This window comes from Nelumbo nucifera, chromosome 6, assembly GCF_055504915.1.
Source record: "Nelumbo nucifera cultivar China Antique chromosome 6, China Antique-T2T, whole genome shotgun sequence".
NCBI classification, from domain to species: Eukaryota; Viridiplantae; Streptophyta; class Magnoliopsida; order Proteales; family Nelumbonaceae; genus Nelumbo; species Nelumbo nucifera.
In genome coordinates, this window is record NC_142654.1 from 24589773 (window position 1) to 24615088 (window position 25316).

Genomic DNA, 25316 nt, shown 5'->3' on the forward strand with positions numbered 1-25316 from the left:
TGACCTGACTTGTTTTTTTCACGTGGCAGTCTTGAGAGATTATTCTCTCAGAATTTATTATTTTGGGTATATGGGCCATCTCGACCCATTTTTGTATTTATAAGTGAGGGTAGGTGGGTTAGTATGGGTGAGGGTGGTTAAGGGTCAATATGGATGGGTCAAGTGGGTCAGGGTGGGTTAGAGTTTGGGTAGGTTATGACCCTTTAACAAGGATTGGTGATGGGTCATGGTGGGTTGGTGGGTCAATATGGGTGGGTTGGTATTCAACCCTTACCCAACCCAACCCAACGCACCCATTTGCCACCCCTAAGCCCTAGTGAGAGTTGTAAGGAGAGCTGAAAATTTAATAAGAGACTTTTTGTGGGACCCAGGCCAGAATAAGAGTGGCTACCTTTTGAGGTGGGAAGAAGTGTGCAAATCAAAGGTTTTGGGTGGGTTAGAGTTGGAAGGATCCAGGATAGGAATGTGTTTTTGTTATGGAAGTGGCTTTGGAGATTCCCAAGGAAAAAAGAGGCTTCATAGCATTTGGTGATTTGGAGCATTTATGGGCTGCAACCAAATGGTTGGGACTCTGGTTCAGCTAGAGGTGCAACTTTAAGAAGTCCTTAGAGAAGTCAATTGTGGCATTACTCCCTACCTATATGCAGCACGTTAGATTTGATTTATTATCTGGACAAGAGGTGAAGTTTTGTGAAGATATTTAGTGGGGAAATAGTGCTTTGTGTTAGTCCTTTCCCCGAATTTATAACCTTTCAACCCTGGAAAAGAAGACAATTGCTGAATTGGTCACTCTGGGGGAAAATGGTGGAGTGTGGAATTTGGGTTTAAGAAGGCTGTTGAGGGATTCTGAAGCAACCAAGTTGATTTCCCTGTTGGATATATTTCAGGAAGTCAACCTTTCTTTGGATGGAAATGATGAAAGGTTTTGGGCACCAACCACAATGGACAACTTTACCTGTGCTTCTTTCTTTAAGACTTTTGAGCCACCTCCTGAAAACGAACCTTTTCCCTTCAAAGGGGCTTGGTATGGTCCTATCCCTCCTAAAGCCAAGATGTTTTGTTGGGAGGCTGTCAACCAAGTTATAAACACCTGTGATAAACTTCAAAGAAGATGGAAGTTCTGGGATCTTTCTCCTCATGTGTGTGTGTTCTTTGTTGGAAGAGTGGGGAAAGTACTAATCACCTTATGTTGCATTGTTCCTACACCTCTAGGTTGTGGCAGCTTGCTCTTGGACTGTTTGGAAAAACTTGGAGGGCACTTGCATTGTTCCTACTGGTCGTTCTTTTAGGTTAACCGAAACCGAACTGGTACCTTTGGATTTTGAAAAATACTGAAATTTGAACCAAATCGATTAGTTGGGTTAACTGGATTTTTTTGGTTTAATTTCCTTCAGTTTCGGGTTTTCGTTTTTTGATGAGCACCCTAACTGACATTTACTTGTATTTTTTATCAGCAACAGTTGAACAGTTTATTAGGAAGTATATTGCCAAAAAAATGTATAGTAGTGTGCTAGAAATCCCTTTAGAGTAGCTAAGCCTTGGCTTAACCAACCTTACTTTGTTAGGAGTACAACCCTGGGGGATTATGCTCATATTCCTACATGTGCAATGCAGCTATTTTCTGTGATCAATTTATTTTGAAAGTTTATATAAATTGGATTTCAATTTCATCAAGGGTTACAAAGAAGAAACCATGTTGCATTCCTAAAACACTCCTCTCATTATTACAGAAGCTCATAGTGTAAAATAGAAATTCAAAAGGGTTTTAGGAGTTGGTAAATATGTGAAAAAAGTAAATAGCATTTTAATTGAATTAATGAGAAGAAAAAAATTGATCTTTTGCTTGATCTAGCCACTAGTTATGGTTGAATTAGCCGCTGGTATACAAAGATGGGATTATGCAGATATACCATAGACATTTGCTAAGAAAGGGTCATAGGGGGGTTGCAACTGCAAATGTTTCAAGTATAACCTTGTATGCAAAGAACACCTTGCTACCAAAATTTTTGTTGAATAGAGCAATAAAGCCATGCAGGAAAGGATATGTATATTTTGTTGAATTAATTCACAATGAGTGATGTTCTCATTGTTCTTAAAACCCTACACATGTTGATCTTTACTGCCATGTTGATCAGTAGAAATACTCATCTGAGCTGTCCTTATATAGCTTGACATCCATGTTGTCATACTTGCAGTTAATTAAACCTAGTCGCAGGAGTGAGATGGCTTCTAGGTACTTCAAAGAGTATGTTGAAAAGTCAATTCAAGCTGCATATAAGCGGGTTAGTCATGCCATCTACTGCTATTTTACTCTTCAAATAACTTACTGAGAACTGTTAAATAAATTAATTTAAGGTTTTTTTTTTATTTTCTTAGGTTGTTGATACCTTGGATGCCAAATCTAAGGTACAGAGGCAGCATCCTCTTGCTGTGCTTGCTGATGAAGTAAAGATTATTGTTGAGAGAGAATCTTCTGTGTTTAGCCCTGTCTTGTGTCAGTGGTTTCCTGAAGCTGGGATCATCTCCTCTATGATGCTGCATGAACTTTATGGTGCAAGAGTGGTTTGTTTATAATTACTATCTCTATCTTTTATTGTCCGTCCAGGCTATTACTTTTTAGAGGCCAATTCCATATAAATCTTATTGTAATTGGGATTTGCTTTTGTTGATTTGTAGAAGCCATTCCTTGACGGAGTATCACTTCTTACAGAAGATGTTAGATCGGTGCTCCCTGCAGCTAATATGTTAGATAACCTCCTAACTCAGCTGTGTTATGTGGCATCTGGAGAAGATAAATTTAATTCCCCTTTCACCAAGGACATGAAGCATTATCAGGTTGGAGACCTTTTGCCAAGAACATATCGGCCAAAACACATCTTTACACATTTCTTAGTGCTTGAAATGAATATCTCTTTATCTCATTTTTATCCAAGCTCCAGCATCTTCTTATGCCTAATTTCCTAAACCAACGTTCCAAAGCTCCACCATATGACATTTAGGAACATATATACAAAGGGGTTCCATTCCATGCTCATACTCTTTTGATCTTTTTGAGTTTCATGCAAAAGACAAAGAGAACCAAAAACAAAACATGCAACACAGTCATTCACTGTCAATTTGTAAATCCCTTACATTTTCCTTCTGTAACTTGAGAGAGTTTTAATTGATTTAGCTTTCTACCAAGCACTCACCAAATTTGTCTATGTTAGAATTTCTGTGCAGCTAATTCCTTTTCCATTTTTCAAATGTCCAGTATCTGGTTTACTTGTATTGGTTGGAATATCATTGTTTTATCTATTCGGACATCTTATAGATATAGTCAAAGACTGAATCAGGATTAGTTGCTTGACTTCATCATTTGTGCACAGATTGATGAAATTTCTGGTCCAATTATTCTTGATTGGCTGAGTGCTCAATATGGGCATATCTTGGAATGGACAGAACGCGCTTTCTCTCTTGAGGTTGGTTTTCTGTTGCTCTGATGTTTTTGCTTTCTAAGGAGTGTTGTCTAATCTTCATTTACCATAACTGCCTGATGAAATGGGGTATGAACCTTATAAATGTTAATAAAGTAACCTTTAGAAGTTAACCCTCACCCCCTCAAAGTTTGCTGTATGAGTCTTGAAATGCAATTATGTTTACTCAGGTTCAAGCATTGTTGCTACAAGGTTGTCATTTCTATGATGCAGGATAGATTTTAAATTAGAATTTCTATATTAGTTGAGACTCCAGATGTTAGCTCATTGGTTGAACTACTAGATGTGCAACTATTGAACTTGTAATGTTTTGCAACCTCTTGAATTTTACTTTGAGCTTTCCTCAAGCTATAATCCTTCATTTCTCATTAGCCAATCACTGGGCAATCCAGTAAGATGTTGCACCAAAATGATCAATTTTCATTTTTCTGAGAAGAGGAAAATGTTGTGAATCAAACTAGCATCATTTATCAACTATGATATCTCATTATCTGGATACATGTATATCTTTGTGACTGGCTTTTACTGCTACTGTGAGACCAAGGCAGAGTGATCTATTGTGGAAGTCTGAAGCACAGTACTCCTATTTTTTTTCTCTCCCCCTCTTTCCCACTTATACAAGAGCATTAACCTGAGAAAGTGACAAAACATCCTAAGAATTTGCTGTGTAGTAATATCAAAGTTCATGTTAAGTCCAGCTAGGAATTCAGTGGCATGGTTCTTCTCAACAAGTTTATGGCAGTGGCACTGCTTGGCATCATCGAGATCTTTCCATACCACTATCTCATATTGATCAATTTCCTCCCTAAGAACTCATAGAGTGGAAAAATATTCCGAAACTTGTGAAGAGTCCCGATGATGTATTATATTACTGTAGTCCTTGTTGTATCGTATCTCTTATTTTCTTGTTATTTTCTTCTTTAGCCCTGTAAGGGCTTTTTTGTAAATATTCATATTTCACACACATATTCTGGCTCTTGGGGTGGGGTTGATTGATTCAGTTTTCACCCCAGACCTCTGTCTTCTCTTCTCTTGTATGAACTGCTTGTGTGACATGGTATCAAAGCGGGTTGCTCTATAATCTGTGTTTGCTCCATGCTCACTCATTAGTCTCTCAAGGGTTGTTGATTTCTGGGTGAATTGACTGAAGATAGGGTTGTTTTGATCAACCCTAACCCTAGGTCACTCTGTTCTGCGATTTCAGCAAGAGAAATATTCTTAGAACTCTCTTGGAAGGCATCTGCTTGAAGTGAAACTTGATTGGCTGTGTCGCCTAGGCCAGTTTTACTCGCTTAGAAAATTTCTTTGAGATTTGACAAGCTTTGGAGGAGTTCTGATCTTCTCTCCAGGTTGGCAACAGGTTTCTTCTTCACTCTTTGCCTCTTTGGACTGGTTCATTCCCAAGTATTCATGCAAGCTTCGAGCACTCCATTTCTGGCTGCAGTTACTTCTGATTAAGGAGTTTCTCTAGACATACATTGCTCTTCTTTAAGCTGCTCGTCTAAAATCACTTGGTGGCTGATTTGAACTGCACAGAGTAATCCCCTTTCTGGAAAACTTCCATATCAGGTTGGTGAATCCCTCTGTTTTCTCAATCGATTGTTGATTATCCTTGGAACCCTAGGTTTGGTGCTGTCCTAGGGTATTCTCACTTTTCAGTTGCTTGGTAGAAGTTTGTAATCAGTTTTGGAGGGTATTTAATCCTCTCCTCAGCTCAACAGTCCTGAAACACTTGGGTTTGGATTGTCAATATTGTATACTGCCTGGTTGGTGTTGTTCTGGGTAATTTCTTAGAGGATATCGATTCCTCTATAGGGTGGCTCTTCTTTGCTACTTGTCCAACTGAAGTTGTTTGATCATATATATCTTCTGGACCTGATTTTGCTGCTGTTTGTCTGCAATGTTTACTTCAGCCTTGTTGTCAAGTGCTTTTTTCGGAGAAAATCTTGTGTTTGATTGCTGTGATACTACTTTTAGTATTTAAATTGTTGCTGAATCAAGTAAAGTGGTTAACAACCTTGAAATATAAATATCAGTGCTGCTACTTTACTCTCTGGATTGTTTTTTATTTATTTGTGATGGTTGAAAAGATAGATATTATTTCTGTGAAATTTGATGGAACCAACTACAGTATGAAGTTCCATTTCGATTTCTTTGTTGAGGGAAAGGGACTGGAAGGCTATTTGAATGGGACTATTTGTAAATATGATGAAACAGACACTAAAGCCTTTACACAATGGAAGTTGAACAATGGGAAATTAGTCTCCTGGATTCTAAGCTCCATTGTACCACACATTGTTGTTCCCATGAGAAGACCGCAAACAACCTATGAAATGCATTCCTATTTGAAAAAGGAGTATCACCAATCCAACTTATCAAGACAATATCAGATTGAGTATGAAATATTTGCTTGCTTCCAAGGTGATAAAAGGATATAGGAATATTATGCGGGTTTCATTGATTTATGGGCAGAATATGAACTGGTTTACATTGACCCATCAGATTCATTTGAGTGTGTTAAGTATCTGCAACAACATTTTGAGAAGAGGAAGGTGAACAAATTCCTTACGAGACTGAGACCTGGATATGAGTTTAGGTCTAATATTTTGAGTAGAGGCACCCTTTCGGATATTGATTCTATGATGGAAGAGTTGTTGAGGGAAGAAACTAGACTCATCATTGTTGCAAACATGGAGGGGAAGCAACTTGATTCAGGTGCTGATACCTTTTTTTTTTTTGCACAAGAGAGTAAGAAATTTGGTGGAAAGGATCTTTCTAAAACCCAATGTTATGAATGTAAAGGGTTTGGACACATAGCTTCACACTGTAAGAAGAATGTTTGCACTTAATGTAAACAACATGGTCATATCATTTTGGATTGCCTAGTTCATCCCTCCAAGAGTACTATGAAGAAGAATTAGCCACGAACTTATTAGGTGTCTAAGGGACAGATGATCGATGCCTCTACTTCCAAAGGTGAATCTTCTGCTCCCACGAATAAGGAAGAGCTATGACAATTGGTATCCTTTGCTATCTCATCTACCTTTTCTGCTATTGGCCTATTTGGTGAGTTCTCTAGTTACTGCACTTCTCCCTCTCATGTTTACATAATTGATTCTAGTGTTACGAATCATATGGATGGAGCCTACCCTGAACCAGCAAACAAATTTTCTGAGACCCAGTGACCCACCATAAACATATTGTCATTGTTAATGTTGAGAAATTGGATATCATTGGGAGTGATGATTTGTGTCTCAAACTCTCACCTTCAAATTCCTTTTCCCTCACTTGGACCTTTGTTCTTAAACTTACTGTTAACCTTATTTCAGTTGGTCAACTGGTCAATGAAGGTCACATTCTAACTTTTTCCTTTGATGGTTGGTTGATTCAGGACCAATGCACTGGGAAGGTGAAAGAGAAGGGGCATAGTTTGGGCCGTTGTTTGCATTGGAGTTTGAGAAATCTCAATCAGCACCATCCTCTGCTTATTTGAGCTCTTCTTCACTGAATCTTGATTTGGGTTAAAGAAATAATGTTTGGGATTTATGGCATAAATGTTTGGGTCACCCAAACTTTGAAAGTTAAACTTTTGTTTAAGTCTGGTTTCATTAGAACTAAAATTCCCTCTGTGAAAACTTTTGATACATCTTGTGTTTCTTGTTGTTTGAGTAAGAGTCATATTTTTCCATTTACTCACAAAGCTGAACACGTTACTTCACCTTTTCAAATCATACATAGTGATGTATGGACTTCATTTATTGTTTCACGATTGGGATACAAATATTTTGTATTGTTCATTAACGATTATAGTAGGTACACTTGGATCTACTTTGTTAAACACAAGTCATAAGTCTTTCCAACCTTTCGGTTATTTCATGCTATGGTTCAATTTGGTTTCAATCAAGTGTACAGATTTTACATTCTAACTTAGGGGGAGAATATAGTGATGGAGAATTTTTGGTTTATTTGAAACATCATGGCATGCAATTTCAACGGTGTTGTCCAAGCACTCCTTAGCAAAATGATGAGGCAGAAAAGAAGAATGATTGTTCTAAGTGTTGTGAGGACTCTTTCACAAGAGTCACATGTGCCTCAGTCATGCTAGTAGTATGAATGTGTATCTAATTAATTATATTCCTTCATCGGTTCTTGGTAACATGTTTCCTCATCACAAAATGTTTGGCTGCCCTCTAGATCTTTTCCATTTTCATGTTTTTGGATATCTATGTTTTGTACATCTTCCCTCTCGTGAACATTCCAAGCTTTCAACTCAATCTGTCATGTGTGCCTTTGTGGGATACAATCATAACCACAAGGGATTTCTTTGTTATGATCTCTCTGCACGTCATATTCATATTTCTCGGAATGTGTTTTTTCTTGAGCATATCTCTTTCTTCTTGAGAGTAGCCATGTTATTAGCACCTTCTATTTTTGTTTTGTATGACTTTGACTCACTGGATGCTTCGTTTTTAACTGCTGTAAAGGATCTTCTCGTCTTTTCTCGCAAGTGAGTTCGTAGTCTAGTGCTTGCTGTGCCTACGACCCCCATCCTCTCGGTCTAGATCATTCGTCAATCTCAGACAACCCTGTAACTGACATTCTTGTTTGTGATCCCTTTGTTTCTCTTTCTATTCCTTTGCATCATTCTTCTCGTATCTCTAGACCACTTGATTGCTATGGTTTTCCTTACATAGCTCCTTTTCTATTGTTTTGTCTTCTACAGATATTCACCGCTCTTACCAGTAAGCCATTAGCAGTCCTTAGTGAAGAGGTGCCATGGATGCAGAGATTCAAGCTTTGCACGAGAACGACACCTGTGACCTTGTCCTAGCTCCTTAGCCTCCTTTAGATGGCTTTATTATTGGGAGCAAGTGGGTCTACTTCATTAGGTTGAAATCTGATGGCTCTCTAGATCGACACAAAGCTCAACTTGTGGCTTAGGGCTATACACAAGAGTATGGCATTGATTATGAGGAGACATTTGCTCCCATGGCCAATATCACTACAGTTTATGTTCTTTTATCCCTCTCGGCAATACACTCTTGGACTATCTCTCAATTAGATGTGAAAAATGCTTTTCTACATGGGGATCTAAAGGAGACAGTATATTTGAGACCCCCTCCTGGGTACTGTAGTGATCCTTACCTTGTTTGTCGGTCAAAGAAATTTCTCTATGGGCTGAAGGAAGCTCCTCCGGCATGGTTTGAAAAATACAGGGATGTTGTTATGAACATTGGGTATAGTCAGTGTGCTTTTGACCACTCTCTCTTTGTCCGGAAAAGGCCTCAGAGTATTACGATTCTTCTCTTGTATGTGGATGACATGTTGTTGACTAGAGATGATATAGAGGGAATTTAGGACCTCAAGTATCTTCTTCATAGTTCCTTTCACATGAAGGATTTGGGTCCCCTCACCCATTTCTTAGGACTTGAAGTACAAAGGAGCCACTGGGGATATTTCATTTGCCGGTATAAATATGCCACTGGTCTTGTCAAATTGGCCAAATCAAATGGTTCTTTACTGCCTGATGTCTCCCTCCATCGACAACTTGTGGGGTCTCTCATCTATCTCACTATTACTTGTCCTAACATCTCGCATGCATTTCAGGTTGTGAGTTAGTTTGTCTCTGCTCCTTATCAACCCCATTTGACTGTTGTACATCAGATTATTCTCTATGTTCGGGGCACCTTATCACAAGGACTGTTCTTCTATTCCTCTCCCCTCCACTTGAGGGCCTATGCTAATGCTAATTGGGTGGGCTGTCTTGACACCTGTCGTTCCACAATTGGTTGGTGTGTCTTCATGTGATTCTCTGATCTCATGGAAATGCAAGAAACAACAAACAGTTTCCAAGTCATCTAAGAAAGCAGAGTACAGGGCAATGTCATCTGTATGTAGTGAAGTTGTTTGGCTTCAGTCTCTATTTAGGGAACTTGGTCACTCTTTATCTACACCCATCTCTCTGTATGCTAACAACACTAATGCTATAAAGATTGCTTCTAGTAGAAAGCTTGCTGAATTAAAAAAAATATGAAATAAAAGGAGTTTCTTGAAGAAGGAAGGAAGAGAGAAGGAGAAGAAGAGAAGAAGAGAAGAAGAGAAGTTGAAAAGAAAGGAGAGCAATAATCTGGCCGCCCCCTTCACTTATTATTTATACTAAAAGTAATAGAGCAGTACAAAGACAACTATGCCCTTATAGGGCAGCAAGACATAAAACAGCATATATAAGACACAAAAACATAATAAAATTTGGACTCACATAACTACTGTGGTCCCCACCTCCTAACTAACAACTAACATAAAACATCTACTCATAAAAAACATCATAAAACTGTTTAGTCTTCAACTAATCCTGTCTCTCATGAAAGGGCGAAGCATATTGAGGTGGATTATCACTTTACTTGAGACTTGTTTCTTGCTGGCTCTATCTCTCTCCTTTATGCCACCTCATATATGCAGGTTGCTGACATCTTCACAAAGGCCATGATGAGATCCAAACATTTATTTCTTATGAGAAAACTAATGCTAATGCTTTCGCATTAGTTTGAGAGGGAGTGTGGTGAGATAGCAGAGAATACTAGTTGTCGTATCTCTTCCTTATTCAAGGGACCAGAAGATTAACCTTTGGCAATAGAGGCATCGGATGTTTGTCCCTTAGACACCTGATAAGATTGTGGCTAGTTCTTCTTCACAGTACCCTTGGAGGGACAAACTAGGCAGTATGGAATGATATGACCTTGCTATTTACAATAAGTGCAGACATTCTTCTTCCTGCAGTGTGAAGCTATGTGTCCAAACCCTTTACATTCATAACATTGGGCTTTAGAAAAATACTTTCCACCAGATTTCTTACTCCTTTGTGCAATAAAAACTGTATCAGCCCCTGAATCAAGTTGCTTCCCCTCCATGTTTGCAACTAGACCTGTTCATGGGCCAGGTAGCTCGATGGGCCAGCCCAACCCGATCTAAGTTGGGATTGGATAGGTTTCCGGCCTCCGGGCTTAGGCCTAAAATATCGGGCCCAACCTTTTTCCGGGTCAGGCTCAGGCTTTCTCAGAAAAGCCTATCCCGAGCTCGAGCCCAGTTTGATAATGTATTATATAATAAAAATATATTTTATATAATAAAAAGCATATATATATATAACATATTTTTTCTTTATTTTTCTTCTGTTTTTTCAAGTAATAATGAGCTTTCATTATTTTTTTAGGTTTTAATGTCTTTTAATATAAATAAAATAGTTTTTAATGGAACTAATAAGGAAAAAATATTTTTCCAAATTTCTGGCTGGGCTCGGGCTCAAGACCTAGGCTTGATGGTCAGGCCGGGCTTGGGCTCGGGCCTAAGCATATTATGTTAATGTAGAGGCAATGCCCGACCCGTGAACAAGTCTATTTGCAACATTGATGAGTCTAGTCTCTTCCCTCAACAACTCTCTTATCACAGAATCTAAATCCAGAAGTTTGTCTCTACTCAAAATATTAGACCTGATTATCTCATATTCAGGTCTCAGTCTCATAAGGAACTGGTTCACCTTCTTCTTCTCAAAATGCTGTTGTAGATACTTAACACACTCTAAATCTGATGGGTCAATGTGAACTAGATCATATTCTGCCAATAAATCAATGAAGCCCACATAGTATTCCTGTATCTTTTTATCACCTTGGTAGTAAGCAAATATTTCAGACTTAATATGATATTGTTTTGATAAGTTGGACTGGTGATACTCTTTTTTCAAATAGGAATGCATCTCATAGGCTGTTTGCAATCTTCTCATGGGAACAGCAATATGAGGTACAATGGATCTTAGAATCCAGGAGATTAGTTTCCCATTGTCAAGCTTCTATTGATCTTAGAATGGCCCATAGGTTGTTTATTCTTTCTTGTTATTTATGTTTCTTTTCTGTAATGGGCCTTATTTTGGGCTCATCCTGTCTATATTAAGTTCTTTGTAAATTCTTGCCCACCTAAGGGCCTCCTTGTAATTATTCAAATATATCTTAATAAAAGAATGTTAGGGTGCTGAGAGAGAGTAGGCTCGAAACTCTCATTCTCAGACCCTCATTGCTGAACTCTCAAGCTCTCCTCTCTTCAGTTTTCTTCATGGTATCAGAGATTGACCTAATAGAAGCTGTACCTTGGGACACCACCAATGATGCAGAGACCTACAGAAAATTGGTTGAAAGGAACAGGGTATTTGAGTTTTTAATTGGACTAAACCCAGAATATGATATCACAAAACAGAATATTCTTTCCAAGGAGTGTGTCTCTTTGTCACAAGCTTATGCATTGGTGAGTAGTGAAGAGAGCAAAAGGGCTATTCAGGTTCAAGGGGCTGATATGAATGATCACTTTGCCAATATGGGGATTAAACCCAAAGGGAATGCTGGAACTTCTAGTGGCATAGGAAAGAAAGAAGTTATATGTGAGTACTGCAAGAAGTCAAAGCACACCAAAGATAAGTGCTGGAAATTACATCCTAATCTTGTTCCCAGTCGGTTTCAGAAAAAGTATGATAGTAAAAGATCAGGAAGTGCAAATGTAGCTATCGGGCCAGATAGTGAAGAAATGCCTGCTTCTGCACAGTTGGCAGCCATGATAGCAGAATATGAAAAGTTTGGGAAGATGATCAGTCAGCTGAGTGATGTGAAGAAATGCCTGCTTCTGCACAGTTGGCAGTCATGAGAGCAGAATATGAAAAGTTTGGGAAGATGATCAGTCAGCTGAGTGATGTGACCTCTTCTTCCAACCCTTCAGGAAATTCTTCTGTTGCTTCAGCATTTGCTCATTCAGGTATAAGGGCTTCTGCCAATCATGCTACCACTTCAGGTAATCTCAAGATCCCTTGGATTATTGACTCAGGTGCTTCTGACCATATGACTAATCTTTCTACCCTATTTGTTTCATATGACTTGCTCCCTGGACGTGATAAAATCACTTTAGCTGATGGTTCACTTGCCCCTATCTCTAGTAAGGGAACCATCAAGGCTACGAATTCCTTGTTCCTACTTTCTGCCCTTCATGTACCTAAACTAAATACAAATTTGTTGTCTGTAAGCAGTTTAACCAAATCACTAAACTGTTGTGTAACCTTCTTTCCTTCCTACTGTGTTTTTCAGGATCTGGAGTCTCAGAAGGTGATTGGGAGTGGCCATGAGGCGAACGGAATATACCTGCTTGATACCCCGGAACAATGCACTGATCATCTTGGGAATGCTGCTCTTGGATCTGTTTCTTCAGAGTCTGTTAGTCGAATTATGTTGTGTCATCGTCGTTTTGGTCATCTGTCTTTTTCTGCCTTGAGTCATCTTTTCCCTGAACTGTTTAAGGGAATTAGTTTGTCTAGTCTTCATTGTGAGTCTTGTGAATTGTCAAAGCATTGTAGAAACAATTATCCTTTGAGTAATAAAAGATCTTCTTTTCCTTTTAATATTGTGCACTCTGATGTGTGGGGGCCTTACCACTTACCTTCCATGGGTGGCTATAAATATTTTATCATGTTTATTGATGATTTTTCTCGGTTCACTTGGATATTCCTGATGAAATCCCGTGATGAAGTTCCAAGACTTGTAAGACAATTCCATGAATTTGTTTTAACCCAATTTGATACTCGGATTAAAATCTTCAGATCTGACAATGCAAAAGAATACTTTGAGAAAAACCTATCCTGCTATCTCTCTGACACGGGGGTTATTCATCAAAGCTCATGTGCTAGGACCCCAGAACAGAATGGGGTTGCTGAGAGGAAAAATAGGCATATTGTTGAAGTTGCAAGAAGTATCTTATTTGCCTCACATGTTCCTACCAGGTTTTGGGGTGATGCTGTTCTTATTGCTACCTATCTTATAAACCGTATGCCATCCAGGGTTTTGGGGTTTAAGTCTCCCTTCAATCTTCTTCATCCAGACAATGACCTTTTTTCTTGTTCCTATTCGTGTCTTTGGCTGCCCCTGTTATGTACATGTTCCAAGTGTCCAAAGGCATAAATTTGAACCCAAAGCTCAAAAGTGTATCTTCCTTGGTTATTCCCCCACACAGAAGGGTTTTGTTGTTTTGATCCAAAGTCTGGCAATCGGTATGTCTCAATGGATGTCACCTTTGATGAGCTTTCCCCCTTTTATGGTTCATCTCCAGAAGGACATTGTCCACAGGGGGAGGATTTGTCACAGGTGTTTGCTCTTCCTCTTCCTGTCCCTGTTGAGTCTCTTGATGTGTCTACTTCTCCTTCAAATGCATCAAGGGTGGATCAGTCGTTCCTTTCCCCTTGTCCCAGTACTCTACCTCCTCGTCCTATCCTCAATCCCAAGGTGTATCAAAGGCAAAGATCCAGAAATGTGCAGGTTGTTTCTCCTACAACACATGGGCCTCATACACTTCCAGTCACAGAAGAGACAATAGGTACTGTTTCAGCATCTTTGGATTCATCCTTCCTTGACCTTGATATTCCCATTGCTGCTAGGAAAGGAAAACGGAAGTGCACTGCACACTGCATTTCCAAGCACCTTTCTTACAGTTTGCTTTCACCTCCATACTTCGCCTATCTCTCTTCTGTTGCTTCTCATCCTATTCCCAGGTTTGTGTCAGAAGCTCTTAAGATTCCAGAGTGGAGGGATGCTATGAGATCTGAAATCGATGCCCTATACAAGAATGACACATGGGAAGTGGTGGATTTGCCTGAAGGGAAGGATCCAGTCGGTTGCAAGTGAGTCTTTACTATCAAATACCAAGTTGATGGCACTATTGAAAGGTACAAGGCCAGGCTGGTTGCAAAAGGCTATACACAGACATATGGGATTGATTATTTAGAGACTTTTGCACTTGTTGCCAAGATGACATCTGTGAGGGTTCTTCTATCTTTAGCTGCTCACTTTGACTGGCTCCTTTATCAATTGGATGTGAAGAATGCATTTCTGAATGGTGAATTACATGAGGAGGTTTATATGTCTCTTCCTCCAGGGATGTATGGAACTGATATGAAAGGGAAGGTATGCAGGCTGAAGAAATCTCTTTATGGACTAAAACAGTCCCTTAGAGCATGGTTTGATTTAGAACAACACTTGTTAACTTTGGTTATGTGCAGACATAGTCCGATCATACTCTTTTTGTGAAGAGGAGTGGACCTCTGGCAGTATACCTCATTGTGTATGTAGATGATATTGTAGTGACTGGTAATGATGTTTCAGGAATTCATGATCTAAAATCTTTTCTCCATACAGAGTTTGAGATTAAAGATTTGGGGGACTTGAGATATTTTCTTGGTATAGAAGTGGCTCGATCCAAGGATGGGATTCTTATCTCCCAAAGGAAGTATGTTCTTGACTTGCTCTCCGAGATTGGAAAGATGGGTGCTAGACCAGTTGCTACTCCTATTGATATGAGTCATAAACTCTCAGCCTCAGAAGGGACATTGTTAGAAGACAAAGGAATCTTTCAGAGACTTCTTGGGAAACTTTTGTATCTATGCATGACTTGGCCAGATATTGCATATGCAGTCAGTTGCCTTGGCCAATTCATGCATGCTCCCCGAGACACTCATCTGGCAGCAGCAGAGAGAATCCTATGTTATTTGAAGGGCTCCCCAGGAAAAGGTATTCTGTTTGCCAAGCATGGTCATATGAAACTTGAAGCCTACACTGATGCTGACTGGGCCGGAAACATTGATGACAGAAGATCTACTTCTGGGTATTGCAGCTTGGTGGCTGGTAATGTTGTTTCTTGGAGAAGCAAGAAACAATCGGTTGTTGCTCGGTCCTCTGCTGAAGTAGAATACAAGGCCATGGCACATGGAGTTTCTGAATTATTATGGCTAAAATCATTGATGAAAGAACTTGGAGTTGAATATGACAAGCCAATGATGTTGTACTGTGATAATCAGGCTGCCATCAACATTGCTCACAACCCAGTGCAACATGATAGAACCAAGCATATTGAAGTTGATCGACACTTCATTAGGGAAATGATCTCTTCGGGTGAAGTGTGTCTTCCTTTCATCACATCTGAAGGACAGTTGGCAGATTTTCTCACCAAAGGCATTCCCAAGGCAAAACTTCAGCATGATACCAACAAGCTTGGCATGATTGACATCTATGCTCAGCTTGAGGGGGAGTGTAGAGAAGATGGGCCGAATGGCCCATAGGTTGTTTATTCTTTCTTGTTATTTATGTTTCTTTTCTGTAATGGGCCTTATTCTGGGCCCATCCTGTCTATATTAAGTTCTTTGTAAATTCTTGCCCACCTAAGGGCCTCCTTGTAATTATTCAAATATATCTTAATAAAAGAATGTTAGGGTGCTGAGAGAGAGTAGGTTCGAAACTCTCATTCTCAGACCCTCATTGCTGAACTCTCAAGCTCTCTTCTCTTCAGTTTTCTTCAGTTTACAAACTGTCCCATTTAAATAGCCTTCAAGTTCCTTTCCTTCAACAAAGAAATCGAAATGGAACTTCCACATACTGTAGTTGGTTTCATCAAACTTCACTGGAATAATGTCCATCTTTTCAGCGATTACAAATAAAAATAAACAGTCCCGAACAATGTAGAGAAACAACAGAGAAACCAGGTGCAGTTGATATGTATAATCAAACAACTTCAGTTGTACAGTCAACAGAAATATGCCACCCTATAGAGGAATCAAAATTCCCCAAAAGTTTGCCAAGACAGATCCAACTTGGTAGTTCTTAGTGTTAACAGTCCAAACCAGCAGTGTTCCAGGACTGTTGAACTGAAAGGAGAGTGAAATACCTTTAGAGCTGATAAAGAACTACAACTGAGTAGTTAGGGATAAGAATACCCTTGGGTGACACCAAATCTTGGGTTCTAAGAGAAATGTAGCAGCCGATTGAGCAGAAGAGGGAAATAAACCAACCTGATATGTGTAGGTTTCCAGAAACTGCTGCCCTAGAGAGGAGATCAGAACTTCATTGGGACTGTTCACATCTGCTAGATGCTTCAAGGCCTTGAAGGTATGATCTATCTTCTGAGTACACTCCGATACCAACTTGACGTTAATTATCTGAATAGATGAAGAAAAATAAGTAGACGAGAGAATAAAAGAAGGAAGAAAAATGTCAGTTAGGCTTTAGTGCTTTTAAATGTCCTAATCAACTAATCTATCCTTTTAATGTTAAGCAATAAAAGACCAATTTGCCCTTAGGCAAGTATACAACAAACCTTCTAATATTCTATAACATGTATTAGGCAATTGTCAAAAATCTCTCTCTACTAATTAGCTCAACTGATCAGGATTGGTTAGACCTGTTCAATGACATCCATAACTCTGATTTGCTTCTTATTAGACCTGTTCAATGACATCCATAACTCTAGATTTCACCAACTCAACCAATGACTTTTTCACCTAAATGACTCTAATTGCAGTGGTCCATCATCATTCTTCTTCATTGGTCTATACCTTGTTTGATTAATTAGGTGAAGGATGGAACTGAAGGATTAAACTTTGTGGGTTGGGGAGTTAAGAAAGTGGGATACTCTCAAAAATTTTGGAGATGGATGAATAATAGAAATCATCATTACCTTCATAGAATTTATCATTTCTGTTATGAACACAACCCTATCCTCAACAGAAAAGGTAGAGAGTTGGGCAAGAGAAATGGGTATTCTAGAATCTGGATGCTGAACTCAGTTTGAAATTGAATTTTGGAATAGTACTGAAAATCACCAAGCTATAAAGGGGATGATAAAAGTATTAGGGAGAAAAAAGGATCAGGTAGGGTCTGTTTTCTGTATAGAGTAATAGAAATTTCTGTTTTCTTCAGTTTTTAAACCATTCTCATTACTATCGAAATTATAATCCCATTGAATGATGCCCTGGATTATTGTCTATACGGTTTCAGTTGCAAAACAGAGGCATACACTAATTGAATTGGTTGGGATCGCAAGAAGTTCTATTTTGACCTGCTTATATTTGTGTTTCCTACATAATACAAGTGTTTACTAGTTCATTGTATTACTTATTATTGTATTTTTAGATCCTATAATACATATTCTAGGACTTGTTTGCTTACACAGGATTGGCAACCTTTGTCTTTCCAACAAAGGCAAGCTGCATCAATAATTGAAATCTTTCGAATCATAGAGGAGGTATGTTTCTTATTGAGATAGGTATATACTTTTATGTGGTCCTTTGTTGCTCTAATGTATCAAATATGTATTTTTCATTAGAGGGTCTGCATTTACATATTATCAGAAGTAGTTGTGGTAGGTCATTGGTGAGTGGTTGATTCCTTGATTTGGTGACATTGTTTTTATCACTTGACCTTTTTGAGAAACATTTCTTTCTTATTGCCATTTTTTTCTTTCTCAAGCATTTATAGTTTTTTTCCATTTAGTTGTGAAATGTTCTTTTTCCTTGTTAGTGGATGGTTAATTTTTTTTCTTTTTTTGCAAACTAACACAAGAAATATGCATTGCCTCATTATCACTATTTAAAGACTGGATGAGTATTGAGCCATTTACAAGGATGGCTTGCTTTAATCTGGCCAATTACCTGCAATCCATTAACTGATGATGCCACTTCCCTACTTAGTATGCAGTATAAGTTAGTATACATGCATGAACGTGTACTTGCACAGGGTCACATTTTATTTCCACATGTAGAATTTAGCCATCAACTAATTACTTACCCAGGGTATATTTTGCTGCTACTAGTAAAATTTTACTTACCCCAAAAGAAAATTAGCTATTAAAGAAACCATATCCCCCCCCCCCCCCCCCCCCCCCAACACTCACACACACACAACAACAACAACAACAAAAAAAGATTCATTGGAGCTGGAGACAACTCTTTTCTGTTTTGCCTCTCTACCTTTTATTAGTTATCAACAGATGCTGATATACTCTCTCTCTCTCTCGATGGTTCAGAGGAAATAAAGTATCTCCTTGGATATAAAATAATTGAGAAAAAAAGTACGCAAATAAAAGAAAGAAAAATGAAAGGGAGATGTCTTTTTTTTTCCCCTCAATGTATATCAAACCAAGTGGTCTATATATTTTTAAAAAGACTTAACAGTTTGTACCAGAACAATTCTGTCAAGATTACATACTGAATCGGTTAATTAGTGAACTAAACCGTTAAGTTGTGTGGTCATGGGCTGAATGGTGCAATACTGCAATCCACTTTGGTGTTAAAACATAAATTGTCACCTTCTTTTAGGACAACTTCTATGGGGAATTTTGTTGTTTACTGGTATTCTGGAGTAGCTGTTTGTGCTATTGGTTCATTCGTTGTCACTTACATTAAAATTTTCTTTTTCTTGTAGACTGTGCATCAATTCTTCAGCTTGAACATCCCGATGGACATCATACATTTGCAGTCTCTAGTTTATGTAATTTTTAAAAGTTTGGAACTCTATTTGCTGAACATGATCAATCAGTTAGGTACAAATGCACTACTCATCAATATATTCTAGCATCTGTATGATTGATTTTTATTCTCTTTGAGGATTTGAAGATAGTATTCATTTCTTCTTTAATTTGTTTTAGAAAATAAAAGCATAAGTTATCTACAGTGCTTCTTAGCAAACTTCTTCTTTCTTTGGGGGGGGGGGGGGGTATCTATATAAATGAGGGTGTGATCAGACCTGAACCACTAGTTAAATAAATGGGATGTATCCCAAAAACTGTCCAGCCACACTCAGATTAGAAGAAGAAGAAGAAGAAGAAATCTACATACTGCATACTAACTTATACTGTGGGCAGTGTGGGAAGAGATGAAGGGTGATGTGGAGAAATCTACTTAAGCTCTTAAGTATTTAGAAATCTACTGCTATGGGTCAAATAATTGGTGCTTGTCCCCTCATGTCTGTAGCCTTTTCTTGTCCTTTTAGTGCTCTAATTTGGGATTGGTTCTCCTTTCTCTTTGATTGTAGGTGGACTCCTCCCACAAGCGTAGTGGAATTATTTGACCCTAGCTTATTCCGACAACTAAAGAAGAAAGGAAGGGTGATGTGGAGAACAACGAGGACAGCTATCTTGTGGGCAGTGTGGGAAGAGAGAAATAATAGGATTTTCCAAGGGAAAGAAAAATCAGCTCCTGAAGTTATTGAAGGGATCACCATCAAGGCAGTACATTGGCTGAAAACTCTTGACTTGTTCAAAGATGTCTCCATTAGATGAGTTGACTAGAGGCTGGAGTATTTTAGCAAGGTCTTTTACTTCATCACCTACCATACAAGCAGTTTGGTCCCCTCCTTTGCAGTGTAATGTCAAACTGAACTTTGATGGCAGCTCTCTTGGGAACCCTGGACCTTTTGGAATAGGGGGTGTGTTTAGAGATGCAGAAGGAAAAATCCTAACTATGTATTCTGGTCCAATAGGTTTGGAGGACTCGCTTAGAGCTGAAGTGTTGGCTCTCCTCCAGGGGCTCAGATGGGCCAAGTAATTGGGCATTCAACAGTTAGAAGTGGAGGGAGATTCAAAATTAGTAGTAGGTTGGCTGCAATCAAATAATTTGGGAACGTGGTCCCTTAGACAACCTATAAGGGAATTATTGAGCCTCACAAGGGAGCTGGGTGCACAAGTTTATTGGTCTAGGAGGTCAGAAAATGCTTTAGCTGACAACCTAGCAAAACAAGGGGTGAATCGGGAGGTTTTGTTTTGGGCAGTGTTGTAAGTTATTTTTTGTTCAGGGGTCACCTTTCACTTTAGAAGGTGACAGTTGTTCTTCTGGTTTTATCTAATGAAAGTTACCGTTTCCTATCAAAAAAAAAAAAAAAAAAAGAGTTACATAGTAATCCCTTAAGCGCCAGATTTAGCTAAACTGTCAGCTTCAGAGTTTAGCTCCCTCGAACTCAGCCCATGTGAGCATTCAAGGAGGAGAGGATGTCTCTCGCTTCAGCCAAGTAGAGAGCTAAGACCCAAGGCCCACTGTCAGGGTTAGTGAGCCAATTAGTGGTGTTGGCTGATTCTCCTTTAATGGTAAGATTTAATAAACCCAGGTCTCTTGCAGTCCTGATACCGGTTTAATGCTGCCATGATTTCAGCCTTTGTTGAGGAAACTATCTCAATTGGCCTACTAAAATCCCAACTGATAGTACCATCTCTTCTTCGAATTACGCCTCCAATAGCTGCTGCACCTGGGTTTCCGAAAGCACTCCCATCAAAGTACAAAGTTGTCTTCCCTTCCTCGGAAAATCTGAAACTGCGGGAAGTGTTGAGGTGTATGTGATTCGAGTGAAGAAAATTTATGGCATTTCTTTGGAGGTCAGCAAATGTGACACCTCTGAAATAATTTGAGTTGGAAGTCCACAGGAAGCATCTGTAACAGATTAGACAAATAAGCTCCTCACAGTTTTTTGTTCTGTTGGTAAACACCCAATTATTTCTCTTTTCCCAAATGCTCCAAAATATAGCATGTGCAGCAGATTGCCATAAAGTTTTCCCTCCTTTGCTTAAACCTCTTCCTGCCCATTGTCCTAAGCATTCAACCACATGTTCTGGAAAACCCAACTGTATTCTAATAATGTTAGGAAAACGTTTCAAAATTTTCTAGTTTCCTCACAGTGAAGCGGGATGTGGTTGGCAGATTCCCCGGCTTTAAGACGGAAACAACAGACATGAGGGGATAGATAAGACCTTCCATGGTTCTTTTTCTGAAGGAGATCATAAGTGTTGATTTTCTTTAAGCTGGCCTGCCACACACACACAAAAAAAAAAAAAAAAAGACCTTGGAAGGGATATGGGCACACCAAATTCTCTTGTAGGGGTACCGTATTGATCAGTGGTTTGTTCTTCCCTAACAAAAGCCTTGAAGCAAGATTTGGTTGAAAACTTACCAGATGGGTGAAGGGTCCACACATGAAGGTCAGGGGAATTTTGGGAGAGGTATACCTCTCTCAGGGTGTTTAAGAAGTTAGTGATTTCACTAAGTTCCAGGTCCCTTAGTGGTCTCCTAAGAGTTAGGTTCCAATTGAAATGGAGGGGGGGGGGGGGGGGGGGGGAAGGGGGTAATACCTGGGATATGGAAGCTTCTTGGTTTGAGGTAAGGCTGAAAAGGCGAGGGAAGGAGTTGGCCAAGGTTGAGTTACCCCACCAAAGATCAGTCCAGAACTTAATTCTATCACCCTTGCCCACCTTATATCTGATAAAAGAGATGAAAAAAGTGTAAGTTGAGGTTATACCTTTCCAAGTGAAGCTTATACTCGATTCAAGTGAAGCTTGCTATCCCAACTGTTGGTGTGTTTCCCGTATTTGCTAGTGATTACGGCAGTCCATAGCACACTTGGTTCTAAGGGGAATCGCCACAACCTTTTACTGAGAAGAGCTGTGTTTCTTTCTTTCAAGTGGCCTATTCCCAACCCACCACCCACCTTTGGTTTGCAGACCTGAGACCACCTCACAAGGTGAGAGCCCCTTTCCCCACCTTCCCAAATGAAATTTCTCTGAAGCTTTTCTAACTGAATAGCTATCTTGTTTGGCAAGCAGAAAATAGAAAGGTAGTAGGTTGGTAGGTTTGCCAGAGAGGTTCTAATGAGAGTGAGTCTCCCCCCTTTGGACAGGTAGTTCCTTTTCCATGAGGCTAGCTTCTTCTCACATTTTTCTAGTATTGGTTCCCAAAAACTTTGATTTCTCGGATTCCCTCCAAGTGGCATCCCTAGATAGGAGAACGGGAGATTCTCCGCTTTGCATCCCAAGATCTGTGAAAGTATTCAAGGAATGTGTGCCAACTAGATTTAGGCCAACGATACTGCTCTTAGAGAAGTTGACTTGCAGTCTAGAAATCCATTCAAAGTAGGTGATGACCCTTTTCAGATTTGAAACAATTTCTTCATCAGCCTCTAGGAAAAGGATAGTGTCGTCTGTGAACTGGAGATGTGAAAGACTATCAACTAAAGTTTGCCAAACAAGATATTGTGAAAGACTAAAACCTTCTAATAAAAATGGTGCTTTGACATTATGAGCTAAATATTCCAAAGCTTGTGACATGTACCTGACTATCAACTAAAGTTTGCCTTATGACAATAGTGAGATTATGAAACATCTCTATATCATGCACATAGAAAGTTGATCAAGGACACCTACTATACTTCTCAAGTCACTTCTAATAATAGCAGAGGAGATATGCCTTAACTCTTCTAAGGTTTAGACAATCATGAATGGCAGAAATTAATGTCCATTTTTTCCAGGGGCTTAGAAATTAGAAATACACCTTGAAGCCATTCTTCTGATATCAAGCAATATATTCCCCACTTTGGATTACCTTTGAAATCATCATCAACCTTGAAGATATGACTGCTGATATTGGGTTTCTTCCAGCTGAGTTAGATTTTTTTTTAGCACAAACAAGTTTAAGCAGAAAGAATGGATTGAATAGGATTAGTAAATTACATTTTATATAGACAGACATGACAACATGATATTATTTCAGTAACATTGTTGCATGCTTAGTGGTGTGATTGAAGGGGAAAACGTTCCTTTTGTTTTTTAATCAGAACAGTCACAGATTTCCTCCTCACATACTTGTAGTTGATCTTTGTGTTTTGAATTGTTTCTTACATCTGTTTCTGCACTGATTTAATCTTTGATTGTTATGCAAAAGAAAGAAAAGTTTATGGAAAAATGTTCTTTACCAACTTATAAGAATCTGTGTTTTCCTGTTTCATTCATCTTGTAGTCTGAAATAATGATTATGTTGTCTTAAACTGCAGTTGACAAGAACCACTTGTTTCCTGCTGTTCCTGCTTTGACACGTTATAAGGAGACTATGGTACCCATAATCAAGAAAAAGTTGATCCAGAGTAAATTTGTGGAAGAGGAAGTACTGGAAAAGTTGAATGAGTTGACAATACCTAAACTATGTGTTAGATTAAACACTCTTCAAGTAAGTGCCACTTAACCATTCAAACTCATACTCTGTTTAGTATTCTGGTGGCAGGTATTTGCCAACATAAGAAATAAAAGAGAAATTGCATTCTTCTCTACATTAGAATTAGATGCTAGTAACTTGAAGAAAGCCATTGCTTTGATTCTTCATTATTAGTTATTTATATTAGTTTAATATCAACTCAACTTAGCCTTAATTCAAACTATTTAGGGTTGGTATACAAATCCTGTCCTGCCATTTTGCATTCAACTTAGAGACCCATGTGTTCTGATCCCCATGCTAAGCTTTCCCTTCCCTTGACTTGGCTAATGCATCTGCCTGTGCATTTGTAGATATTGGAATCCATCTGAATGAGCTATTCAGATGGTTTTTCTGTACTTGTCTGATCATAGATCTATATCTCCAAGGAGTTTCCTCACCTCTAGTCCAGCTTAGTATGACTTTGCAATCATCTCGGTGTTCAAGGAGTTGTTGAATCCGATTGGCCCTGAATATCTGAGCAATATATTGCCAAGATGGTCTCTAACTAATCCACCAATGCCTGCTGCACCCGGATTCCCAAGACTACAGCCATCAAAGTTTAGTTTTAATTTCCCTTCTCCAGTAACCTCCCATTCCACCTGCCTAGTGGGAGATCTCAACTGAAACTCTGCTATTGTTTGCCAGCCCCTTATCATATCATCAGTGGATACCATAGTTGTCAAGGCAACACCTAGGTGATAAGGCATTCTTGGAGCTGCCTCGCCCAAATGCCTACATATTTATATGCAAGACACCAAATAATATTTTTATATTTTTATTTTTATGTTATTAATAGTAGTAAAATAGATATTATTAGACTAAATTATTCATATTATGGGTTTATAGTGTTAGTATTATTATTCTTATACTAGTTTCTTTTTATTATTTTCTTATTTGTTTGGCCCTGAATATCTGAGCAATATATTGCCAAGATGGTCTCTAACTAATCCACCAATGCCTGCTGCACCCGGATTCCCAAGACTACAGCCATCAAAGTTTAGTTTTAATTTCCCTTCTCCAGTAACCTCCCATTCCACCTGCCTAGTGGGAGATCTCAACTGAAACTCTGCTATTGTTTGCCAGCCCCTTATCATATCATCAGTGGATACCATAGTTGTCAAGGCAACACCTAGGCGATAAGGCATTCTTGGAGTTGCCTCGCCCAAATGCCTACATATTTATATGCAAGACACCGTATAATATTTTTATATTTTTATTTTTATGTTATTAATAGTAGTACAATAGATATTATTAGACTAAATTATTCATATTATGGGTTTATAGTGTTAGTATTATTATTCTTATACTAGTTTCTTTTTATTATTTTCTTATTTGTTTGGGTTCAATTGATACACAGATCAATCAATTAAACACTTAAAGACTTTAAAACCTGAATTAATAAGTAAAAAATAGCTTGAAGATTTTATCCAATTGACACACAAGAACAATCAATAGTACTTCTTCTTCCTAGGACCAAAACAAGGGCTCAGCCCTTATGTTCTGTATGTTATCATTCCTTTCTTATTTTTTTCTCATAAATATGTTGGTTTTCTATCATTTGATATGGGGTTTATACTTATTTCATGAGGATTATGATAATTATTAGGTAAAGATTACTGCATGTTACTAATGAAACCTAGGGAACTATCCTAGGTTATATATATATATATATATATATATATATATATATATATATCTTAAAAAACTCATTGCCTAGGTGACACCTAGGTGCCCGCCTAGGTGAGTAGGTGACAAGGTGCTCTCCTATTGCCTAGCTTCGCCATGGTGCCTTGAAAACTATGGTGGATACACCTTTGAATTCCTCATAATCCAGGCTATCAATGAAGGTATTGATGTCTTTTTCTATATCCTCAACATCCTTGCATTTCTTTCTTCCCAAATTCCCCACAAGGCATTGATGTATCCTTAGGTCATTCCTTACCATTTTAGCTTTTCATTTACTTTAAGTCTTTGGCTTGCTTTGA

At 38.7% G+C, this 25316-nt stretch overlaps 1 protein-coding gene across 14 annotated transcripts in view; it reads left to right on the top strand.

The window, feature by feature from the left end:
* LOC104612733 (DNA topoisomerase 4 subunit B (DUF810)) overlaps nt 1-25316 on the top strand; it is a 100201-nt gene that overhangs the window by 41518 nt on the left and 33367 nt on the right. For 13 of the 14 annotated variants that reach the window (XR_016077284.1, XM_019200335.2, XM_088889496.1 and 10 more), the window contains 7 exons: nt 2196-2282; nt 2377-2562; nt 2677-2835; nt 3369-3461; nt 17499-17570; nt 18749-18866; nt 23135-23307. Coding sequence is in view for 13 of the 14 variants with exons in the window: in XM_019200335.2 (XP_019055880.1) it covers nt 2196-2282; nt 2377-2562; nt 2677-2835; nt 3369-3461; nt 17499-17570; nt 18749-18866; nt 23135-23307 (888 nt within the window). In the remaining variant the exon portion in view is untranslated. The remainder of the gene's footprint in view (nt 1-2195; nt 2283-2376; nt 2563-2676; nt 2836-3368; nt 3462-17498; nt 17571-18748; nt 18867-23134; nt 23308-25316) is intronic. The other variant, XM_088889494.1, reaches the window with a different exon arrangement.